The following is a 23854-nucleotide window of genomic DNA, read 5'->3' on the forward strand; positions in this document are numbered from 1 at the left end:
TACTTGTGAATTCACGTAGGAATCAATAAGATGTGACAGCCCAAGGAGCTGGGCAGTGCTCATCTTGTGGCTCATTCCTGGGCCTGGTTCAGAGAAGAATTCAAAGAGCCAGTGCATGTGTAGACTGTTAGGAATGCCCAGATGAATTTGCTTAATATAGGCAAAATTGGCTTCTTCCACAGAGAAGGGAAAAATCAATTGTGCTTCCACTGGACAACACTTACTTGCATGTTTATAGAGAAGAATCATTGCCTTGCTATTAGTTATAATTTACAGAGTTGTGGCAGGGTGCGGTGGCTCACGCCTGTAATCCCGGCACTTTGGGAGGCATAGGCGGGTGGATCAACAGAGGTCAGGAGTTCGAGACCAGCCTGGCTAACATGGTGAAACCGTGTCTCTATTAAAAATACAAAAATTAGCCTGGCATGGTGTGCACATCTGTAATACTAGCTACTCAGGAGGCTGAGGCATGAGAATCACTTGAACCTGGGAGGTGAAGTTTGCAGTGAGCTGAGATCATGCCACTGCAGCCTGGGTGACAGAGACAGACTCTATCCAAAAAAAGAAAAAAAAGAAATAATAATAATTTACAGAGTTTTGAAACAGCTCAAAGACAACGAAAGGTTCAGATACCCCATCAAATCAGATAACCAGACACCTATGATCTTTTTGGTTTGTTTCAGTCTTTCACAACTTACACCTGTAGAGCTTGGATTATAACATGATCCCTTACTTTATGAAATCAGCTTGTTGAACAAGCAAACTCATGTGGTAGAATCCTAATGGTACTTGATTTTGTTCACCCAGTGTCCCAGCATGCTCAGTGGAGTGGGCTGGTGGCCTGCTATTGGGGTGGAAACTCAGGCAGTTCGTGACTTTTGTAATCTCTCTAAGCAACAGAAAATACCATAATTCCAGAAAGTCTCAAGTTTCCATTTAGTAATTAAACTGCCAGACCCCAGATAAAATCAAAACTGAACACCTGTCTGGGTGAAAATGCCTTTCTTCTTGGAGCCTTCAGGAAGGAGTGCCCCTCCTTTCTCACTCACCTCCTCCCCACCAACCCCCAGGTACAGGGATTGCAGCAGGGCTTGTGGGGAGGGAAGGAGGCAGGCTGAGAGCTCTTACTGGGCAGGTCTGTAGGCAGGAAACTTTGTACGCTCTGGATCTGGCTGAGGTTTGAGCTGTCACTGCTTGTCTCTCTGTCTCTGTCTCTGTCTCTGTCTCTGTCTCTCTCTCTCTCCCCCCCTCTCTCTCTCATGCTTTGGATGTCCCCTGATGCTCCTCTGGTACTCATGATGAGGATCACTCTCTCCTCTAGCTCCTGGGTTCTCAGATGAAGGGTGACAGGAGCACTAACTATTGTCTCCTGAGACGTCATCTCCCTACCCTCCAGCTGTCTGACCCTCTTACCCCTCACAGCGCATGAGGGGCTCAGGAGGCATGATGCCAGGTTCTGGGCATTTCCTCTAAAAATTTGCATGTTCCCTGGCCCCTCCTTCGGTGTCCATGTTCCTTGTGTCTTAGTGCCTTGCCTGTAATTGCAATGAGAAGCTGATTGTATTTCAGATGGGTACCTCTCTGCAGGGCCCATGCAGGGAGGCACCCAAGCCAGTGTATTGAGAAGGGGTGCGAGCAGTGGGCCAGGGGAGGCTGTGTGGTTGGGTGTGGGGGTACCAGGGCCACTGCCTACCTGCTGGGCTGTTGGGCAGAGTTTGCTGAGTGCCCAGCAAGCAGCCTCTTCTCTACACAGCCCCAAGTAGCTGGGCAGTGCCCACTTTGTGGCTCATTCCTGGGCTTGGTGGAGGTGGTGTAAATCCCACCCTCTCCTCTTCTAGATGGCTGGCCTTGGCGAGATGCTCACACTCTCTAGGCCTCAGTGTCCTCATCTGTGAACTAGGCATGATCATAGTTCACACTTCACTTGGCAGCATGGGAGTGAATCAAGGTGAGCTGGCAAGGGGCCAGCTCCCAGGAGGTAGATGGTGGCCATGATCATGGTGATGTGTGCACTGGGACCTTGGGATCCCCCTTGGCTGGTCCCCAGCCCATCTGTCACAGAAAAGACACCACAGCAATTCCAATTTGGCAACAGAGTTTATTGAGGTACCCTCTTGTGGGCCTGGCCCTGCCCCTCATTCCTCCTTCTCGTCTCCATGGGTGATGATGTAGCACAGTGACTTGTAGTCGATGTTCCCCGCCAGGTCCATGGGTGTCAGGGCGAACATCTGCTCCACCTGCAGGGGGCACTGGTGAGAGGTAGCCCCCTAGCTCCTGGCCCAGCTGGGCAGAGACCTCACCTGAGTCCTGTGGCCCTTCTGCCTGCCCCCTGCATCTGTGCTTTGTGCCTTAGCTTTTCAACCCTAGACCCCAGACTCTGGGTTAATGTTTTTCTGTTGGCTGACTCTGGGCAGAGTGAGGAGTCGGTGCAAATGGGGGCCAAGGGGCAAAGGGCGCCCCTCCAGCCACAGGCACAGGCCCACCCCAAGTATACGAAACCTCTCCCTATCTGCTTTTCCCCGGGTCCGTGTACAGTCTCCCTGCCTGGTGCAACATGCTGTCTTTTCTGACTCCACATCTTTACCCTCTAGGTCTCAAAAGAGATGGCACCTCCTCCAGAAAGGCCCCTGGCTCTCCCTCCCAGCAACTGCCTCACTGGTACTGGGCTCTGGGTCATGGGTGAGGCCCAGAGAAGGTGCTGGGGATGGGTATTGAAGGGGCTGGGCAGCCTCACCTCAGCTGGAGAGAACTTGTCTGCCTGGGTCAGGAGAAGCTGCTTAAACCTGCGGGGAGTGAGGAGGGTCTGAGCAGGAGACTGTGGGGGAGTGGCTGCGCAGGGAAGATGGGTACAGAGGCTCTCATGGCGTAGGGAAGGGTTGGCCGCACCCCAAAGAGTAGTATAAGGCCCCGAAGTACAGGCAGCCCCCCTCACAAGGGGCCTCACCCCCCTCTCTGCTTCCACCACTGTGCCCCTCATCTGGCTGGGCCCACACTTACTCTTCCTTGTTCACCACCCCTTTGCCACTGGGGTCAAACATGCGGAAGGCACTCAGGATGGCTTCCTCGGGGTCTGTCCCTGGGAGGCCAAGGCAGCCAGGTGAGCATCCATGTCTCCAGCATCCCAGGTCCCGCCTAGCAGGAACTGGGCTGCATGAGGAGCCCCCCGCATCCCAGAAGAGGTGGGGGTATTCCCTAATATAAAGTGTTTCTTGAGGATCAGTGGGGCTGGGAATGGTCATCCTCCTGAGGCGGGCAGCCTGGCTGGGAGATTGGAATTTGGGGTGGGGGCTGAAGGCACGTTTCCTGGCCCCAAGTCAGCACTGGGGTGACCAGTGCACATGGGATTCTGGGGCACAGGAGGTGCTTAGAATGGGCCATGGCTAGGAAGAGTCCAGGTGGGTCCAGATGGGGTACAGTTAGGGTTCCGGTGGGGTTCAGGCAGGGTTCAGGTGGGGTTCAGGCAGGGTGCAGGCTCCCTGCCTGGCCAAGGGTGCCCAGCTCTGTCCCAGGCTCACCATTGAGCTTCTCCCCAAAGAGCGTGAGGAAGACGGTGAAGTTGATGGGACCCTTGCCCTCCTGCAGCATGGCGTCCAGCTCCTCCTCTGGGACACTCACCTTCCCTGGTGGGGGTGGGGCATGAGGTACACACCAGGACCCTGGGTGTCCCCCAGAAGGGCCTAGGCCACCCTCCCTCTATCCTGGCCGCAGGGGCTGGAGGGGCAGAGGCAGCTGTGGGTCGGGGAGGTGAAGTGGAAGGAAGGCGTGACAAGGGGGGAAGGGCAGTGTGAGGAGATGGGGAGGAGCGGAAGCAGGGGAGCGGGGTGCTGTCCCCCCAGCTACTCCCACCCACCCAGCAGCTCAGAGCAGGGGCCCCAGTCTGCAGGGTGGGGCTGGGTGGGAGGTGGGTGCACGCACCCAGCTGGGAGTAGGTCTCCCTCAGGTCTGCCTTGCAGATGATGCCATCACGATTCTGGTCGATACAGCTGAAGGCCTGTGGGATGGGGGCCTTCAGTTGGGAGCAGCTCCCAGCTCTAGGGAAGGCGGGAGGAAGGGGAGAGGCCTGGGTAGTGTAAGGGGCAAGGTCAGGATAGAAGGGGGGTGTGTATGTGGGGTGGGGTTGGGCAGGCCGGGATGGGGTCTGAGGCTGCTGGGAGTGGGCACTCACTTCCTTGAACTCCTGGATCTGGGCTTGTTCAAACATGGAAAAGACGTTGGAAGAACCACGTTGGGCCTGCTTGGTGGCCGCCACTTTGCCTCGGGTCCCCGCCTTCCTGCTGGCCTGCAACACCGTGAGTAGGGAGGGGTCCTCTCCCCACCTCCTCAAAGTCTCCCCATCCCACCCACCATGCACCGTCCCAGAGCATTCCCAGGAGAGCCAGGGCCAGGATCCTCTTCCTCTCCCTGGGGACCACCCTCGACCAAACGCAAGCACAGAAAACTCTGCTCCCCCAGCCCAAAGGCCAGCACCAGGGAGACTGCTAGCCTTTCCTCCCCAGCAGGCACTCACCATTCTCTCTGCAGAGGTGTGGCTGCTGTCGTGGTGGCAGGGCCCAGCCTCCTTTATGTCTCAGGCTTATCACCTGAAGGTCCAAATAAGGAGAGGAACAGAGGACAGGACCAAACTTGGCAGCCCCCGCCTGGGCTGGGGGAGGATGAAGGCCCTAACAGATTCCAGCCACATTCCTGATGACCTTCATGTCCTCAACGTGTAACATCCTGCTGTCTATCCATCCTGGCAGGGCCAGGCACAATGTCTGCCCAGAGCACAGCAGGCTCAAAGCTCTCACCACCCTAGGTCCTGATGAAGGGATCCAGTTACTCCCATATCTGACCACCCCTCCTTGCCAGTCCAGCCAGAACCCTGAGCAGTGCAAGAGGACAGCTGGGGAGGGTCAGTCCAGGGACCCCCCCAGGCTTGGGAAGGCGTTGGGTAGTTCTGAGAATGGTCTGTGGCCTGAGACCCCCCTGGGCTGCCCAGAGGTTTTGGTGACCCTAGGCTCTGACCTTTTGCCCCTCTGACGAAGGGGCAGAAGGCATCCCCGAGCTAGCTGTGACCCCAGGCAGAACACTTTGCTTGGCTTTGGGGTAATTCTGGAGGGTGAGGGAGCTCCATCAGCTGCCCTCCCATGCAGTCTGCCTTGTTCCCAGTCTGCCCTGCTGTTTGGAACCTTGCCTTCCTCAAGCCCCATCTCAACCATACTACTTCAAAAAGCTCTCCCTAACATCCTCAGCGGGGAGCTTCTGGGGCACGTTTCCCATTTGCCTGGTGGCTGATGTGTTTGTATTCCTGGCTTCTGTGCCTCTCCTGAACACCCAGCCTGGTTGACATCTGGATCCCCTGAAGGCCTGGTGCACAGTGAGCCGATGGGCAGGCCTGCGTGATGCTGTTCCAGAGAAGCAGACTTGCCAGCTTCTGGGGCCGAGGGCACAGCAGAGGGGCTGGGGAAACAGGGGACATCCTGGAGACAGCAGGAGTGGGTCACCCCAGGCTGGGCTCACTGGCTGCTGCCCCTCCACTGGAGCCAGGCCCATGTCTGTCAGTAGCTGACTGGTAGAGTGCAGGAGCTCTCATATGTCACACCCAATACTCTTTTTATATAACAAGAGTTTTCTTTTAAATTCCTTAAATTCCTTTTTTTTTTTTGAGACGGAGTCTCACTCTCATACAGGCTGGAGTGCAGTGGCGCGTTCTCAGCTCACTGCAACCTCCACCTCCCAGGTTCAAGCGATTCTCGTTCCTCAACCTCCCAAGCAGCTGGGATTACAGGCATGCACCACCACACCCAGCTAATTTATATATATATATAAAATTATTTTTTTTAGTAGAGACAGGGTTTTATCATGTTGGCCAGGCCAGTCTCGAACTCCTGATCTTAGGCGATCTGCCTGCTTCAGCTTCCTAAAGTGCTGGGATTACAGGTGTGAGCCACTGAGCTCTGTCACCCAGGCTGAAGTGCAGAGGCATGAGTAGAGCTCACTGCAGACAACCCCTGGGCTCAAGTGCTTCTTCTTGCCTCAACCTCTGGAATAGTTGGGACTACAGGTGCACACCACCCTGCCCAGTGTTTTTTTTTTTCTTTCTTTTTAAAATTCATTCATTCATTCATTCATTTTTGAGACAGAGTCTTGCTCTGTTGCCCAGGCTGGAGTGCAGTGGTGCGATCTCTGCTCACTGCAACCTCCGCCTCCCAGGTTCAAGCAATTCTCTTGCCTCAGCCTCCCGAGTAGCTGGGATTACAGGCGCCTGCCATCATGCCCGGCTACTTTTTGTATTTTTAGTAGAGACGGGGTTTCACCATGTTGGCCAGGCTGATCTCAAACTCCTGAACTTGTGATCTACCTGCTTTGGCCTCCCAAAGTGCTGGGAATACAGGCGTGAGCCACCGTGCCCAGCAGCCCCCCACTTTTTTTTTAAGAGATGGGGTCTTGCTATGTTGCCCCAGGCTGGTCTCAAATTCCTGGCCTCAAGCAATCCTCCACCTCAGCCTCTCAAAGCACTGAGATTATAGGCGTGAGCCATCACACTGTCCCATAACAAGTGTTTTATGACACTCCCTTTGTTATCTAGAAAAGAAATTCATTTTATCTATTTCAATTCAGCCATTTCAATTCAGACATATAACCTACCTACATATAGAATTTTAAGAATTAATACAATGCCCTGAACTGTAATATAAAGGAGAAATAGAAAGCAATTGATATTAAAATGTTTTCCACTTTGTGAATGCTTGAACATAACAGTAATGATAACAAAGTAATCAGATGCTTGCACTAACTTATAAGGACTAATTTAGACTCAAGAGAACTAAGAAGATCCAAAGCAATTCCACATGAGAAGTAGCAGATAGCAAGAAATCTGAAGGGGGACATGACTTTTCAAAATCACAACTTTGGGTTAAGATCTGAAGGAAACAAAACAGTTGTTCCTGATTAGCTGGGTGGTGTCTCTCATCGAAAAATGAACGTGCATGAAAATCACACAAATATGTATCTATGTCACTGTGTTTATGCTACAGAAAGATGGCATTAGGCCTATGTTTGGCTAACTCTAAACAGGCATTCCACCAATAGGAGCATCTGGTGGGATCTTAGAAATCCAACGTGTATCTGGGCCTCCACTCACTGGCAAACCTAAGTGGCTCTGACTGGACAGGACGGTGCTGAGACTGACATGCAGCAGGACCACCTTCATTCCCCCACTTCCCCAGAGCAGCACCTGGCCTGGCACTCTCTCTGCACACATTCCATGGGCAGGCAAGCAGGGGCACCGGCCAGGCAGTGTATTGTCCACTACTCTGCCATCCCCCATGATACCCCATTCCTGTTCCTACAGCCTGGTCTGTCACTCCTCACACTCCCCGGGGCACGGCTGGCTGGAAGGAGCTGTCTGGAGGGCATGGCCGAGATACTGAAGTATCTTCATGCATGTGACGCTGACTCTTTATAGATTGTCCCCACAGTCCTTATGCACAGAAGTCAAAGAACAGTGGACAGGCCATGTTTAAAACTTTTAACATTTTTAATTAAAAAACTCACACAGTCTCAGGTTGGGCATGGAGAGGGTGGCATGTCGTATGATGGGGTGGTCCCTTGGGGTGTGCTGAATGCTGCTTGGGGTTTCTTCCTGAGCCAGTGCTGTGGGAGTTGAACATGCAGGGCTGGCCCTTCTCCCCTTTGTGGGCCCCTTGGGGCAGGGGCTTGGGGGCTCTGTCTCTTGCACCTGCTGTGAGGGTCCATCCCAGAATCACAAGTCACTCAGGGATGGGGGTACAGGAGAGAAAAGGTCTCTGGGGGTATTTGCAGCTTGGGACACCTCCTCCATGGAGCCCTCTCCCATTGCTCCCTGGGCCTCTTGAGCCTCAAGCAAGAAAATGGCCAGGACTGGGTGATGAGCAGCCCCTGGCTGCCCTTTTGGCCCAGGTGTAGGTCTGGTCAAGCTGTTGGAGCTGCCTCCCCACACAGGATGAGTTCCCAGGGAAGAGAGGCCACAGCAGGATCCAGAGGGCGCCCCCTTCCCAGAGCCTGGGCCCAGGCGAGGCCAACAGCTCTGACAGTGTGGAAATGCAACAAAGTCCTGAGTGAGCAACTCCCTTCTAGGAAGTTGATTCCAGTGAGAAAGGTGGGGGCTTCCAGAGTCTCTGTCCCTGCTCCTGCCGCACCCCAGTTAGGGCCCTAGGGCTGTCCCACCGAATGACTGAGGGAAGAGGCCCGCTGGGTTCCCCAGCGGGATGGCAGGCAGCCCAGGTCCTGACAAGGCCAGGTCTCCTGCCCCGCCAGGCTGCGAGCACGTGTGGGGAGCACTTCCCCGTGGAGCCTGGGTGCTGTGGGGCTGTGGCATCCTCCCTGTGCTGGCGGTCACTGCTCTCACTGGCCCAGCATGCAGGCCTTCTTACAGGCCACCGCCGAGACCAGGGCCGCGCCCCGGCCACTGCCCTCCTCCGACTCGATGAAGGTGATCTCGCAGCTGGGCGTCAGCCTGCGCACGCTAGCGTGGAACCGCTCCTTGAAGCTGGGCAGAAGAGAAGCAGGGCTGCCGTCCCTCCTCCCAGCCCATCCTCCACATTCATTACCGGGCATCCTGCACGAAGTCGACCCTTCCCCCAAATCTAGGCCAAGGGGGACGAGAAGAGGATTACAAAATCTTGGAGCTTGGGAGCCACAAGGAACCATGGAGCACTCGCTTTTTGGGCCCCACTTTACCAGGGAGAGGGCGCGGCGGGCTCACCTGGGGTGCAGCTTGTACACGGAGCCATCCACGCCCACAGTGATGCGCATTACGTCCTCGCTGCGGCTCTCGCGCATGCGGTTGATGACGCCCGCCAGCCCCGCCGAGCACATGTGTGCAGCGCGCGTAGACACGCTCTCGCAGGCGCGGCGCACGATGTCGCAGTCAGTGGCCGAGGGTCGTAGCCCCAGCGTGCTCAGGATGTTGTAGATCTGCTTGCGGTCGCCCGTGTCGCTGCGGGGCGGGAGGAGGTAGGGCGGTCGCTGAGGGTGGCTCCGACAATCCATCCCCCTCCAGCGGCGGCCTCTCCTTCTCCAGGGAGGGGCCCCTGCCAGCCGTCCACCCAGCGGCGGCCTCTTTCCCTGGCTGAGCCGGGGCCCCTCTCTGGAGAAATGGGGCGATCCTGCTCACCTCAACCAGTCAAAGCGTTTCCGCTAGGGACCAGCAGTAACCTGGTTAGTACTGCTCCCTCTAACTAAGCCCAGGGTCTCCGCCAGGGAAGTGAGGCCACAGCAGGATCCAGAGAGCACCGCCACGGCGGGCAGGGAGCACCGAGGGGACTCACGGATGGCGACACTGCCCGGACGCGGGCTCGCCCCATCCCTGCTCCTGGCATCCCCGTCCGGACCCCACCTACTACCCGGACCCGTCCCTGTCCCGCCCTCTCCTCCAGCGCCCCGCCTCGGGCCCCGCCCACTCCCGCCCCGCCCCCTGTGCCCCGCCCCAGGCCCCGCCCACGCCCGGAATCCGGCCCCAGGCCCTAGTTTCCTGTCCCTGCGCCACGGGCCTGGGACTCAGTCTCTCCCTGAGACCAAGTCTGCAGTGCCCGGACTGGACGTCCCCAGCCCCTGCCCTTTGCACCTGCCCTTCTCCGCACACCTCTCCACCTGCGACACGAAGCGTGTCTCGAAGGCTCCGCGTGTGCGCAGCTGCTCGGAGGCCTCCCCGTGGAAGAGCAGGTTTTCGTCCACGAGCCTGAGCAGCACGAGCCGCACCAGCTCGCCCATGTACTTGCCACCTATGAGCTTCTCATACCTGGACACAGGGCAGCTCCATTACATCAGCAGGCACGAGGGAGGGCCCCTCGTGCAGGTGGAAGCCGGGAACCGGCGCCACTTTTCCCCATTGAGGTCACGAGGCGGCCACGTGGGGCACTGTGATCCCCACTTCCCCATCCGGTTCCCGTCTTTCCCTCGTTAATGAACCAGAGTTTAGAAACGTCAGGGATTAGGAACGTGCACATCCAACTCAATCACGGGAGCAAGTTTGGCCTGCCCCTGGGCCCACTTCAGTGAAGGGACAGACAGATAGTTCAAAGACCCCATCCAGTCCCTCCGAAACCTTCCTTGCAGGAGGCCCTGCGCCGAGCACGGGATCTAGAGCTTCAGTCCTTTAGCTGCATCCGGAGCTGCTGTTCATCGGCCATTTATGGTTGGGGAAACTAAGGTTTGGAGGGTTAGTGCCCAGTCGGAGGCACGCACCATGTTGCTGGCACTTTCTTGCTTAATCTATGACCTTCCGTATTTAATTTAAATAAATGGAATACTACTGACCTATAATAATAGAGGCCTGCGAGCGGCAGAGAGGACGCTAATAAAATAATTAGCATAGGCCTGGCGCAGTAGGTGGTTAACAAGTGATAGCCATGGTTAATGATGAGCTCTCTCTGGGTTGGTTTCCAAGCTGTGACTGCCAACCCGCAGCATTCCACAAAAGACTTATTCTTTCTGTGAATGTGGCCAAATACATACTTTGGGGAATGTTGGGTTAAACCCAGAAACCTTACTGGGGGTGTCTCAGAGCCTCCTCTACATGCACAATCACCTGTCAGAAGGAGAGAGGTCTGGGCTTATCAAATCACAACTGGGACTAACCCTTCATCTCTCACAGGGGCAGGTCATGACTGAGCAGAAGGGATGGAGCTTACGAAAGGATTGTCAGTTTGCTTTTCCCCAGAGTTGTTTAAAAACAAGCCCATTATCGGCAGTGGCCCGGCTCCCATCTGCTGCTGCACCAGAGCGGCCCAGGGCCTGGGCTGTGGGGGAGGGGGAGCATCCTTACAGCTGCTGACCGGGGTTTGCAGAGCTCTCGTCCACCAGGCGGTCATACTCCAGCAGGAACTCGTCCAGCTCGCCCGAGTCCCCGAAGGCGCCCCATTCGGTGTTGACGCACATGCGGCCCTCGTCCCCCTCCACCAGCTCCACATTCTGCATCTCCTCCATGTAGCAGGCGTTGCAGCCCGTGCCTGGGGTGGAGGTCGGGGGGACTGTTAGCAAGAGCTGCACTGCCCTGGAGTATGGCCTGGTTCCTGCCCACAGGAGCCCCGCCTCTCCCGCTCCCCCATGCCTGTCTCTGCTTTGCCTGGAAGAATGGAAAGGCGGGTCTACCTGGGGCTGGAAGACCTGGGTTGCTTCAGTGGCTAGGGACAGCTTTCTGGACTGTCCACTTTCCTAACAGGCAACAATAACACCTTCCCTGCCTGTTACCTAGGTGGTTGGGAGGATTGAGATTAACAGTGTGTATCAAAGAAATGGTTGTGGTACATTATCATTTTATTTTGTCTATGCACCACCCTTGTTTTCTGGCACTGCCCATGCACATGTTTGAGCTTCTCTGTCATGAGCCATGTTTGCATGGCAGCCCAAAGTAAGGCATGGTGTGGGCCCTTGGGAGCAGTTCAGAGGCTCCTGTAGACAAGACCGGATGTGGAATTTTGTAATTTGCTGGCTCCTGTGCAGAGTGACAACATGGAGTCTTTTGTTCACAAGTTATTAATAGTTTCACACTGGTGACAGCAGAGCCTCAAGCTAGCATGACTGTGGGCTGCACACCCCTAAAGCTGTCAGGGACAGCAACTCAAATGTTGGTCAGTCGAGCTGCCACATAGGAATCAGGGCTCATTGATGCCTAGCCTTCCAGTTTTTATTTATTTATTTATTTATTTATTTATTTATTTATTTATTTGGAGCCGGAGTCTCACTCACTCCATCGCCCAGGCTGGAGTGCAGTGGCGTGATCTTGGCTCACTGCAACCTCTGCCTCCAGGGTTCAAGCAATTCTCCTGCCTCAGTCTCCTGAGTACCTGGGATCACAGGCATGTGCCATCACACCCAGCTAATTTTGGTCTTCAACTCCTGACCTCAAGTGACCCGCCTACTTCAGCCTCCCAAAGTGTTGGGATTACCGGCGTGAGCCACCTTGCCTGGCCGCCTTCTAGTTTTTTATGAACAAACAGAAATCCAGACTTTGATGTGAATTCTCCTAATTTTCAGATCTTGGTAATTGTTATAAGCATGTTTTTAAACACTGAGCAGAGTCAAGAGTGTACATGGGGCAGATGTGAGCCGTGGGTCACTCCTTGCCACCTCTGCCCCAGGAGGGGTTATGCCTGGGCCGAGTAGCTGCAGCTTGGCTTGGTGGGAATTCATATGGAAGTGTCTTGGGGAGCCCCAGGCAGCTCCGGAGCAGAGGGTGGAAAGGGCTAGGGGGATCACAGCAGGGATGGCTGGGGCTCACATTTAGATGCTGGATTTAAAGACAATGTTCCTTCTGAAAGGTGAGAATGGAAGAGAATTATAGAACCACACGCCCATGTGCACAGCAGATACCTGATCTGATTGGATTGCTCCTCAGTGAAGGCTCGTTATAATGACCTCTGGAACTTCTGAGAAAGGTCTGAGTTGGTGTGGAAGACCCCTCTGCTGGGAGGGGTGGGCTGCTGCTCCCTTTCCTGGTACCTGCCTTCACTTTGGGTGGGGGCAGGGGCAGGGGCAGGCCGGTGGAAAGACCATTCGGGTAGGAATGGCACCACTTTTGCTTATCCTCTTCTACTTGGACAAATCTGTCCAGTTGGTCAATTTACCAAATAAAGTGTTTTAATTATAATCCTGATGGGCGAGGTGGATGTGCAGCTGGCATACATGTGGCATCACGGCGTTGAAATGCTTCCTACTGTACACAGTGCTTCCATTTTGATACCCCAAGACCACCCAGGCTCCAGCGCCAGGCTCGGCTCTGACGTCACCGGTTGTTAAGTACTTTGGTCCTCACCCCACAGGGCCCTGTAAAGCCTGTTGTATCCAGGGCGACTCCGCAGTCTGGAAGGGGCAGGGGTGCAAGGAGTCCTTACCCACAATCATGCCGACCTCGCACTGATGGTCTTCGTAGTAGCAGGAGATCATCGTGGCCACCGTGTCATTCACCATTGCCACCACATCCATTTCGAAGTCCTGCCAAGAAGCACAGAGGCTGCAATGCTGGGAGCCAAGGAGAAAGGCAGGCAGTGCTGGGGTGGGTGGCCCAGGGCAGCCCCCCTGGCAGTCACAGGTGCCCCCTCACCCCTCTCCGTTTGATGGCATCTCGCAGAAGCCCCACGACATTGTTCCCTTCTGCTCCTGAGGCCTTGAAGCCCTTGGTCCAGTTGAGAAGGATGCCCTGTGGGGAGAGGGAGGCCTCATGGCTGCTTGACATATGTTAGAGGCAGGGTGCTAGGGCCTGTCACTACCTCCTGCCTAGGGCCACAAGCGTATGCACCCTACTTTACAGCTGAGGAAACAGGCTCAGAGCAGCCCCATAGCTTTGAGAGGTGTTGGGAACGATTCTCCTTGAATATCTCATATTTCTGCAGGGCTGAGTCCCAGCCAATTTAAGAATGTTGTACTGCACAGCTCTGAGACGTCATCCCAGAGTCAAGGCAGGGCCTGCAGGAAGCAGCTCGGTGTAAAATCAGGATTTCCTTCCTGCAAGGCACCCCACTGCATGCACAGGTGCCACCTGTCCCTCTCTGTGTCTCTGTAGGGACTGGGGCTTGGAAAACCACATGAGATGTTGCTCTGGCTGCTGCTTCTGCTGTGAGTGAGGAACTGGCTTTCTCCCTGACCCAAAGGTCTCATGTTTTATGTGCGTGCATAGATGACTCTGTGTGTGTGTGCATGCACAGATGTAACTGGCAGGCCACCTTGCTAGCTTGCAGGGAGGGTAGAATCTCAGTTCCTTCACATTTCTGACTCAGCTAGAGGCATTGTGACATGACCGTGGCCTGCAGGTGACCCGGAGCCTGGCTGCCTGAGTTTGAGCCCCACTCCACTACCAGCTGCTCTTTCCACTGTAGTGGGGTGATCACAGCTGGTGCCTCACAGGGTGCAGAGCCAGAATTAGCTAATGTGATGCTTCTTTTCCACAGCATTAGAGGTGGCAGGTGACATGGCCACAATTTGAATCCAGATCTCCCTTCTGAGCACAGGGTATGGGGGCTGCATTTGAAGGCAGAGTTCCTCTGGGGCGCCTATGCCTCCCCTCATCTGCCTTCTGTCCCTCCACCTGGCCCACCTTATCGATGTCTTCATGCCTCACAGGAAAGGAGAAGGTGAAGCCCAGGGGCAGCTTCTTGTGCTTCATCTGATGCTTGTCCAGGAAGTCGGAGATGCACTCGGAGATGTAGTCGAAGAGCTGGAAGATGCACGCCACGGTGACCATCTGGCATGGGGGGGTGCGCCGGCCTGCAGCCCTCCCCAGGCCCTCATGCCAAGCTATTCCTCAGGGAACACTGCACCTCCTGGCCACTGAATGCCAGGCCTGTCCGCAGTTTCCCTCTCCTCTTCCACTGCTGCTCGTTGGGCTCAGGCCCTAAGCCTCCCCCATGCCAGAGACCTGCTGACAGTGGCCCCTGGGACAGGGCAACACAGGGCAGGCTGGTCCCCAGCCCAGCTGTGCTCTGTCAGCCTAGCCCTCCCAGCTGAACCTTGTAAAGTCCAGTCTCAGGCCTGGCCGGCTGTTCCTGAGGCTCCAGATGGAGGCGCATCCTTGATTTCTGTCTGCAGCACCTGGAGTCTCCTTTCCTACTTCCAGGTGTCCTGACCACCCATCCTTGCTGAAGGCCAGCCCTGACTCCCCTCACACGGGCCTCTCCACGGAATTGGGTACTGCTGAATGCTCTGCTGACTGACCAGGCTCCTCACTGGCTGCTGGGGCCAGGGAAGTCCCCACATCATCCCCACTGCCTTGATTCACGCCCAGCCCATAGACAGGCTAGCAAGCCGCAGGGGTGTGAGGATGGGCAACCACGGGCAGCCTCCTGCCTCGGAGCCCTGCCTCTCCAGGAGCTGGCCTTGGCCACGTGCTTGGCTGCAGCTGGGGCTCTGGCCTTGCCCAGCTCCCCCTAGGCCTCATTCTGCTTCTGGGTCCCCTGCACCCCAGTCCTCCCCATGGTCAGGGGTCCTTGCTGCCTGGGTAGACATTGTGACTGCTGTCACCCCACTTTCTGTGCATGCTGGTGGAGGGCGAGGGGTGGCCCTTGGAGAGGTGGGGAGTGCACTGGCTGCCGGGTCACATTTCTGTTCTTACACATTGGCTTTTCCTCTGGTAAACTGGACAAAGTGTGACTGGCTGGGGCTCCTCTTGCCACTAACCCCTCCTCAGCCCGTTCCCCTCTCAATGCTGGTCAGATGGTGACTGTGGGACTTGGGGACATGTTGGCCAGTCCTGTTCACCCAGGCCTCCAGCTGCCTCTGAGGCTGGGTGGTCCTCCAGCCCCCGCTCTCCCCACCCCTGGTGGATGGGTGGGACCTCCTGTCAGGACTAGCTGGGCCCTGAGATCCTGCGTGGCCTTGGCCCCCTGCCCTGGCCCCTGTGCTGCTCACCATCTCAGCAGTGCCGGTCATGGCGTCCTCGGGGATGGAGTACATCTGGTGTTTGGTCTTCACGCTCCACTGCCCCTCCTCACCTTCTCCCACCTTCACCAGCATCACCCTGAAGTTGGTGCCACCCAGGTCCAGGGAGAGGAAGTCCCCGACTTCTACAGGCACAGAGAGAAGTATGTCAGCCTCAGGGGTACCCACAGGCTGGCCTTGGGCTGGGTGGGCCCCGGGTGACTAGCCCGGATATTACAGAGAGGAGGAGGGAAGGCACAAAGGGACCAAGGGAGCTGGACAAGGGGCCACCAGACACCTGGGGACACCAGCGTCAACTGTGGAGGGGTCAAAGGTCAGCTGGGGAAAAGTCAATGGGAAACTCCTGCCTTAGACAGAGTCACCAAGAGCCCAGGGACCAACTGAGGACCTAGTGCAATGGCCAGTGCAGAGCTGGGCTGGGCGTTCCCTAAGTGCCCATGGGGAGCAGTGAGGTTTTTTTTTTTTTTGAGACGGAGTCTCGCTCTGTCGCCCAGGCTGGAGGGCAGTGGCGTGATCTCGGCTCACTGCAAGCTCCGCCTCCCAGGTTCACGTCATTCTCCTGCCTCAGCCTCCCGAGTAGCTGGGACTACAGGCACCTGCCACCATACCTGGCTAATTTTTTTCCGTATTTTTAGTAGAGATGGGATTTCACCGTGTTAGCCAGGATGGTCTCGATCTCCTGACCATGTGATCTGCCCCCCTCGGTCTCCCAAAGTGCTGGGATTACAGGCGTGAGCCACTGTGCCCAGCTTTTTTTTTTTTTTTTTTTTTTTTTTGAGATGGAGTCTCAGTCACCCAGGCTGGAGTGCAGTGGCATGATTTTGGCTCACTGCAACCTCGGCCTCCCGGGTTCAAGCAATTCTCATGCCTCAGCCTCCTGAGTAGCTGGGACTACAGGCATGCACCACCATGCCTGTATAATTTTTGTATGTTTAGTAGAGACGGGATTTCACCATGTTGGGCAGGCTGGTCTCAAACTCCTGACCTTGTGATCCGCCCGCCTCAGCCTCCAAAGTATTGAAATTACAGGGGTGAGCCACTGCACTTGGCCAGGAGTGAGATTTAAAAAGTCAGTTTTCCTGAGGTTTGCCAGCTCCAGGGTGAGTCCGAGTGCCCCAGGGCCGGACCAGAGGAGCCAAGGGTGAGAACTGGCCTCACAATTTGGGGACTTCATTGCTCCCCAGGAGATTCTGTCTCGGACTGGCTGTGAGTCTGGGAGTGCCTGGGGTTCTTTTCCCAGCTAGTGCTGAGCCCACAGCTGCTTCTGGATGAGGAGCCGGTTCCCATGTGGTACCTGAGCCTTCTGGGGTGGAGCGCACGTAGGTGGGCAGCATCTTCACACTGGCCTCTTCATGGGTCTCCAACCTCAGGCCACGGTCCATCTCCTTCTGCATCCGTCTCATCACCTTCTTCAGGTCCTCCTCCTGCAGCTGGAACTCCGCCAGGATCTGCTCTACCTGCACAAGGAGGGGGATGGGAGCAGCAGGGCTGGGGACTCAGGGTGGGGCTGTCACCAGGCACCCACACGCCGAGGGCCTCACGGGCCATCTCCCCCACATGCTGCTGGCCTCCTTCTGTCCTCTGACCCCGGGTTCAGGATGACCCATCATCTCAAACTTTACTACAGGTAAAACCAGCTGGCAAGTCAGAAGAGCAGAGTCTGGGACCAGCCACTCAACAAATGCAGCCCGGGGCGTGTTGGAGGGGTGAGCAGCAGAGGGCAGAGTGGCTTCTGTCCATGACGATATCCCTGTGGCACAGCGTCCTGTAGCACCCTGCTTCGTCCCTCAGGTCAGAGCCAGGGAAAGGAGGGACTAACAGGGAGAGCTGGCGAGGTGGGGTTTGAGCCGCCTGTCTGGAGGGCGCCAGGCAGCTGGCATTGCTATCAGAGAGACCCAGTCCTCCTACTTCTGGGATTTACACCAGAAAATAAATGGGCCAGTCTGCACAGATGTGCTAAGGGCCAGCCAGGAGTGAGCGTGAGTGTCTAGAAGGAGGTGTCTGCTGACTGAAGCCATCTGTGGCATGGGCACACTGGGCCACAGAAGGAAGAGAGTCCCTATGCACTGACGTGAGAGACGCCTGGGCACACGAAGCTCAGATCCGATACTACCACTCCTGTGAGCATGGACGGCCCATGGTGTGGCTGCTCGCTCTCCACACGGCAGTGTGAGGACAGGCTCTGAATGCAGATGTGACTCTGCCTCTGCATACCCAGCAAGCTGGTGTGTGGACAGCTATGTGTCTGTCCCCTGGGCACCCTAGTGCTATTCATGGAGAAAAGGCCATGTTAATGTGCTGGTTATCTCTGGGCAGTGGTGAGAAAAATAATCATAAGGATATTTTCATCTTGAATCAAAAAGAAAAAGGAAGGATGCTCTGATAAAACTGTGGACCCATTCCACAAAAACTCACACACTTTTGCCCACAGTCTTACGCATAAGCTCAGGGGGTTGGAGATGATCTGAATCCCAGACAGGAGGCAACATGGCGATTTTCCTCTTCTTCCTCAGTTTTTAGAACTCAGATTTTGTTGGTGTGGGGAGCACATTGCGCCATGATTAGTCTAAGGTAGGCACAGCAATACTATACTCCTCTTACTGATGATTGGTCTAGAGTTGGGCATGTCACCCAGTTCTGGCCAATGACAAGTGAATAAAAGCCTGATTTTAGCAGGGGGAGGAGCTTCAGTGTCCCCCTAAATTTGTAGACACAGCTGTGTAAGGATGTGATAACCAGCGCTGTGATAGCTACCCTGCAACGATGAAGAAACAAGGCCAGAGGTTAAAGCTGTTAGCATACTGCGAACGTAGGGAGGAGAGAGTAATGCCAGATTCACCCTCCATGTGCGGCTTATGGGAGCAGACAGAAACCACCTATGCCACCGTGAGTCAGGTGTTTGGCTTCCTGCAGCCCAAAGCATTCCCAATAGATACAGATCTTTAGTTCAGAACCATGTCTCCTAATGAGGCCCCACATGTGAATTTTAAACTCAGGCAAGGTCAGAAAGGGATGGGGCTGGTAAAGTCTGTGACAAAAGACACAGAATCAAACACCCATGTTGGCTGAGCAGGCACTGTTCCGAGGCTCTGAGCATGGGTGGGAGTGCACGCCCTCCCCGACCTCCAACCCTCCAATCCAACTGCCCCTGCGGAGCACACCCCTGGAGATGTCCTCAGGGCTCTGTGGAGCAATCCAGGCTGTCCTCAATGTCCCACAGCTACAACCTTTGCCTCCTCTGTCTTTCTTTCCTACACCCACCAATGTAGAGAATGCCAGGAACTAACTGTGAAGGCATCTGCCATTTGCTGAATTCCTCCATATGCCAGGCCTTGCATTAGGTGCCTCACATAGCAGCCTCACACACTATGCCGGGTCACCACAGCACTGGGGAGGAGGTGCCAGCAGCACCCATCTTGCAGATGAAGAAAGGCTTACAGAAGTCATTTATGCAGGAACAGACAGCCAGTACACTGTGGTGAGGCCAGCACCCAAATCCACGCACACAGTGGCTACTGGCAGGAAGTCCTGGGGAGCCTGCCTGGCATCTCCCGCCAGACAAGATTGGTCAGAGGGACCCAATTATAAGATACCTGCAGGCTCTCAACAAAAATGATGCTGCTCTTGCAAAGGTCCAGCCCTCACACCTGCCTGGTACCACCCTTGTGCCTCTCTCCAAGTGGCCCATCCTGGTGGCCACAGACCTGGACTCTGGTCCTTTGGCCCCAGGTTCTTCATGGGAGGAGCCAACATTTCAGTCTGAGGTCTTGGCAGAGGACAATGACATGGAGCCTGTGCCCAGGCGGCTGATCAGAGTGTGGCTGTATTGTCAGACAGTTAGGGCCCTTGAGTGATCCTCCCTTGCAGGGCTGTGGGGAGAACTGGCCCAGCCCTTGGAGAACTGGGAGAGCGAGGTACAAGGTGGCTGCTGTTTCTCTTATCACATGTTGGGAGGCTGGGCCCCGTAGGGTGTCGAGGAGGCCCAAGTCTTCCCCCTCTGTATCAAGGCCTGTGTGTGGCCCTGCCACTGACTGGGTGAAGTCCTGGCTCTACTGCCTTCTAGGCCAGAAAGTTCTCCCCCAGGAATCCCGGCATTGTGTGATGTCAAACTGATACCATCTGTTCAGAGGGCAATTTGGAGTTTCTCTAAGTTGAACTCTGATCTGACAGTTTCTCTCCTAAGAATCTGTTCTGCAGCAAAAGGGCTGCAGGCATTTCTAAGATACACAGGGGTATGCCCCCTTGCGGCAACAGTGAGGACCCCCATATTCACCGTCAGGGACTTTAAATCAACTCCAGGATGCTTACTGCAGGGCCTCCTGTGGCCTTTCCCGTGAAGGAGACACATAGGCATAAGTGAAGACGTGAGATGGGACCTGAGGTAGGACCTGATTCCATTTCTGTAAATAAAGTGGCATCTGGCCTGCGAATCTGATTTGTCCTGTATAATATTCTCAAAAGCTTAAATTTGCTGCCACCACTTAAAATCTATTTAAAATAGAGACACTTTTACACAAAAATCTGGATTTCTGTAAAAGTAGGTCTGCATTCTCTGTGGGGCTGCAGGGAAGCGGGGGACATGGGGTAGGGGAGCTTGTCTCCCCACAGTGGCAGAACCGGCCAGGGTCTCCTGGCCCAGGGCTCTCATCTGGGCCCTGCCCTAGCCAGATGCTGCAGGGTCCCTGCATTGTCCACACCACAGGGCCTATAAGGACCCCTCACACACTTCCCAGTGGGCATGGGTTGGAGGATAGATGCTGTCAGGTTCTGAGGCTGTAGTCACCAGTAGACCTGGGGGTTCACCTCTTATGTGGGGAGCATCCTCCAAAGGTGAGCCTTGTTCTTGGTGGGAGCAAGCCCCTTCCTTAGGGTGCACCTGGGCCTGCAGAAGTCCCCCTCCTGGCACTTGGTAAGCATGCAATCCCAGAGGAGGAAGCCCTGACCCAGCTTGGTCTCACAAGCCTGGGGGTCACGTTGTAGGGCAGAGGTCTGCCTCACAGACACCCAGGACAAGCCCAGTGGCAGGGACTGAGGCTGATGCACACTTCCTGTGTGCCAGGCCTGCTCTGGGCACGCTTCCCTATTATTGGTACAGCCACTCTGGGACATGGGTACTTTTATTATCTCCATTTTTTATAAGTGAGGAAACTGGACACAGAGGTACAAACCCTTCCCCAGGCCCACAGAACCACGGGCCATGGAGGGGTTTGAACCCAGGCACTGGCTCCAAACTTTCCTCTCACCCAGCCAGGCTGCATCCTGCCTGACCTCAGGCCCAGCACCGAGCTGTTACTTGTGCCCAGACCCCAGCTACAAGTGTCTCTCTGGCTAGCCTCTTGCTGGGTGTCTATGCAAGCTTACAGGGCTTTCCCAAGCAGCCTAGGAAATGTGCTGATACCTGGGAAGCCCTGAGAAGCTGCTTGGCCCCCCAGGTGTAGCCTGGGGCACAGATAGAGCCTGTCTGTGAGGCCAGAAGAGCACAGACAGAGCCTGTCCTTGCCCCTGGCAGCCTCTGGGAGGCAGCCCCAGCCAGCTTGCAGAGGTTTCTCTTACTGACCTCACCCGAGACGTCACAGGACACATAATCGGGGCTCACAGTCAAAAGTACAACTTTTCTCGCCTGAGGACGCCCCACACTCCCTGCAGGGCATCTGACCCTCATCTCTTCAGCAAATGCCCACTGAATGCCAGGTGCGGCGCGGGGCACAGAAGCAGAGTTGACAGCAGGACCAACTCCTCTGAAGGGTGGGGATTTGCAGGAAAGAATCTCAGTCAAACTGGGGACAGGTTGGGGGGTGAAGGAATGGGGACAGATGAAGCAGGGACAGGTCAGGCAGCTCCTGTCAGAAGATGGGGGCAGGGGACCTGCATTGAGGCTGGAGCAGAGATGGGGAGGGAGGGAGTGAGGCTGAGCTGTGAGCAGCAGGAGGTGAGAAGCCTGGAGGCACCGGGCTGCAGAACGGGGGCATCTTGGAGCAGGGTGGAAGCAGGGCGTCGGGCTGTCCTAACAACCCCTGCGCAGGGATGGTGGGTGCAGGCTTAGTGAGAGGGGTAAAAGTCTAGACTTACTCTGAAGGGAGGTGGGAGGGGCTGAGGAGAGGAACAGAAGGGCCTGAGAAGAAGAGGTTCCACCTGACCTGGGAGTTGGGTTGTGGGATCAGGATCCTGGTCTGGGCATGTTAACACATCTGCCAGCCAAGGGGCAATTTGTTCCAAGTAGCAGTTGGCCATGTGAGGCCAGAGTTCAGAGGAGAGTCTGGCTGGAGAGGTAGATGTGGAGCCTGGACACGGTCACCAGGGTGTACAGGTTGGATAGCAGTGGGAGAGGCAGAGCTGGTCGGGCAGGGCTGCCAGGGGCAGGATGCTGTCCCTTTTATGCAGCGAGCAGTGCGTTGTGGCCCCACCTCCAGAACGCAGTACAAAAGGCAGGATGCCTTCTAGGGCCGCCTTTGGCAGATGTGGACTGAGGAGCTGTCTATTCCAGCACTAGGAGGGGCCGACTGGAGGAGCTGTGTGTCCCTGAGGACATGGCCAAGGGCCAGGGAAGTCCCTGGGCAAGCGCTGCAGGCCTGGGGGCTCCAGAGCCCATCCCAGTGCCACATGCCCAGCTGTAGCCTGGTCCCCTCCATTCCCGGGCCCTCAGGTGGCTAAGTCCACAGAAGTGAGCGACCTCGGGCTGGTGTCCACATTCTCCTGAGGGACCGAATCCCTGATCCACCAACCCCTGGAAATGCCATGCAGAGCCCCCAGACAGCCAGACAGCCCTGGGCAGCCAGCCACCTCCCCCCATAAAAGCCTCAGGCCAAGCCCCAGACACCAGTGTCCTGGGTCACTGTTAGCTCCAGGAGCAAGTGCCCTAGAACCCTTCGAGAGGCTGGACAGTGGGCAGCCACAGTGAGGAGGGGTGGTGGGCGGGGGGGGGGGCAGTGGCGGGCACAGCTGCCTTAGCCAGGACCCCTGAGGCTCGTGTGCCTCCTTCCAAGGTGCCCAGAGCCTGCTTGCTTTCCCTGCCCCCAGCCTTGGTTTTGGTAATGTGCAAAACCAAGGGCCCTGCCCTGGGCGCTGTTCTCCCAATGCAAAGTCGCTAACTTTGGTGTGACCCTTACCAGAGTCAAGGCTGTCTGGGCCTGGCTCCTTGTGGCATCCATCGCCATCTCTCCGAGGGACTAAGAGGTAGATGCTTTGGGAAGCAGAGATGCTCCTGCCTGCCGAGGCCTAGCACATGCTGTAGCCTTGGAGCATAAGGCCCCCGCTGTGGCAGCAATGGCTGCCTGGATGGAGAGCTGCCTGAGGCTGGCAGCCCAGGGCTTCTGCACTGAAAGGGCTCAGCCCGGCAGCTGCTGAAATACTCTGCCCCCTGCCATGGGGTCAGAGGCAGGGCCAGAAAGGGAGGGGAGGCCCATGTGGGCTAAGAGTTGACAGGGCCATGGGGAGAGAGCCATGGGGCAGCTGGCCACACTCTGTGAACATGGGGTTGGGATTGCTGCCCAGCAGGAGGAGGTGTGCAGAGCCAGCCTACCCACCTGCTATTCCTCAGCCTTGTGCGGGCAGAAAGTCACCAGGCTGCCTTGGGGACAGAACACTTATTGAAATGCCCTCGGACAGGGAGGGGGTCCTAAGGGGGCCTGGCCCTCGCCGGTTCAGGTCTGGACTTGCTCTTGGAGGCAAGGGGATCCCCAGTGGATTTTCATCTGCAGAGAGGTTCGATGTGCATTTCATACAATCCAGGGGTCTGTATGGCACTTGGGGAAGGGGTGGTGGAGGAAGGCGGCCAATTGACCAAAAACAAACAAAAAACCGGGGCTATCATTCTTAATTTTGTGACTGCAAAGTCCAGGCCTCAGGCTTGCTTTGGGTGCCTCCGTGGGCATAGACCATGACTCCCGGGCTCTGGCCCAGACCCCTCCTTGGGCTCACCTGGGAGTGACATCCACATGCCATGTACTTGCTGGCACCTGCCAAAGCCTGCTAAAATTAGCTGGAGCTGGCAAGTGGGCCAGAGTGATCACTCCCAAGAAAGCCCTTGATACAATTGATCCCTTTCCCAAAATAGAGCAGAGGTGGCCTCATCAGACCTCATGTGACAGGCCACTGACCCCCACAGCCCCCAGCTCTGAGCCACTGTTTGCTCATGGGGGCAGGGCTCACATCCAGGTTTGGAGTGGCACTGGGGCCTTCTGGTTCAGCCAGGCCAAGAAGCAGCTACCCAGCGAGACTTGCCCTTCTCCTGGGCCAAGCACACAGCACAGGGGAGGAGAATCTAAATTTAGTTCTCAAGAAAGGCTGAGGATGTGTACAAAGGCTGAATCTGAGGCAAGGGGGCCCCCTTTCTGGGTTGGCTGAACTGCAAGTGCCCTCTCTAGCCTGTGTTTAGAGCCACAGGCATCATCTAGAGTTCCTTTCTGGGGGCCACCTGCTGATGATACTCATTGGCATCTGTGAGGCCAGAAAGGCACTCAAC

The 23854-nt window shown here is 56.1% G+C and overlaps 2 protein-coding genes across 5 annotated transcripts in view; both read right to left on the reverse strand.

The window, feature by feature from the left end:
• Positions 1-2078: 2078 nt before the first annotated feature.
• On the reverse strand, positions 2079-4583 carry MYL7 (myosin light chain 7). The gene is made up of 7 exons (XM_050783455.1): positions 4508-4583; positions 4166-4279; positions 3916-3991; positions 3516-3620; positions 2998-3076; positions 2735-2783; positions 2079-2237 (listed from the first exon to the last, which is right to left on the reverse strand). Exons 1-7 carry the CDS (start codon positions 4508-4510, stop codon positions 2136-2138), a joined length of 528 nt encoding a protein of 175 aa, XP_050639412.1. The 5' UTR covers positions 4511-4583; the 3' UTR covers positions 2079-2135.
• The window catches only part of GCK (glucokinase), a 50389-nt gene continuing 31037 nt past the window's right edge, over positions 4503-23854 (reverse strand). Inside the window, exons 1-10 of one of the 4 annotated variants that reach the window (XM_050783425.1) lie at positions 22500-22698; positions 16688-16850; positions 15364-15518; positions 14054-14173; positions 13064-13159; positions 12855-12954; positions 10787-10970; positions 9605-9760; positions 8726-8959; positions 4503-4580 (exon numbers count right to left, since the gene is read on the reverse strand). In XM_050783425.1, the coding sequence (XP_050639382.1) occupies positions 4577-4580; positions 8726-8959; positions 9605-9760; positions 10787-10970; positions 12855-12954; positions 13064-13159; positions 14054-14173; positions 15364-15518; positions 16688-16850; positions 22500-22547 (1260 nt within the window). In that variant the 5' untranslated portion in view covers positions 22548-22698 and the 3' untranslated portion in view covers positions 4503-4576. Of the gene's footprint in view, positions 4581-7500; positions 8510-8725; positions 8960-9136; positions 9378-9604; positions 9761-10786; positions 10971-12854; positions 12955-13063; positions 13160-14053; positions 14174-15363; positions 15519-16687; positions 16851-22499; positions 22711-23854 lie in introns of those variants that run through there. The other 3 variants (XM_050783422.1, XM_050783423.1, XM_050783426.1) reach the window with 3 other exon arrangements.

Source organism: Macaca thibetana, chromosome 3 (assembly GCF_024542745.1).
Source record: "Macaca thibetana thibetana isolate TM-01 chromosome 3, ASM2454274v1, whole genome shotgun sequence".
Classification (NCBI taxonomy): Eukaryota; Metazoa; Chordata; class Mammalia; order Primates; family Cercopithecidae; genus Macaca; species Macaca thibetana.

Coding starts and splice junctions, on each gene's coding strand:
- MYL7 (XM_050783455.1), bottom strand. Junction 3,621..3,915: donor GGAGACCTACTCCCAGCTGG/GTGCGTGCACCC, acceptor CACCCCCACCAG/GGAAGGTGAGTGTCCCAGAG. Junction 2,784..2,997: donor GGGGTGGTGAACAAGGAAGA/GTAAGTGTGGGC, acceptor CACTCCCCGCAG/GTTTAAGCAGCTTCTCCTGA.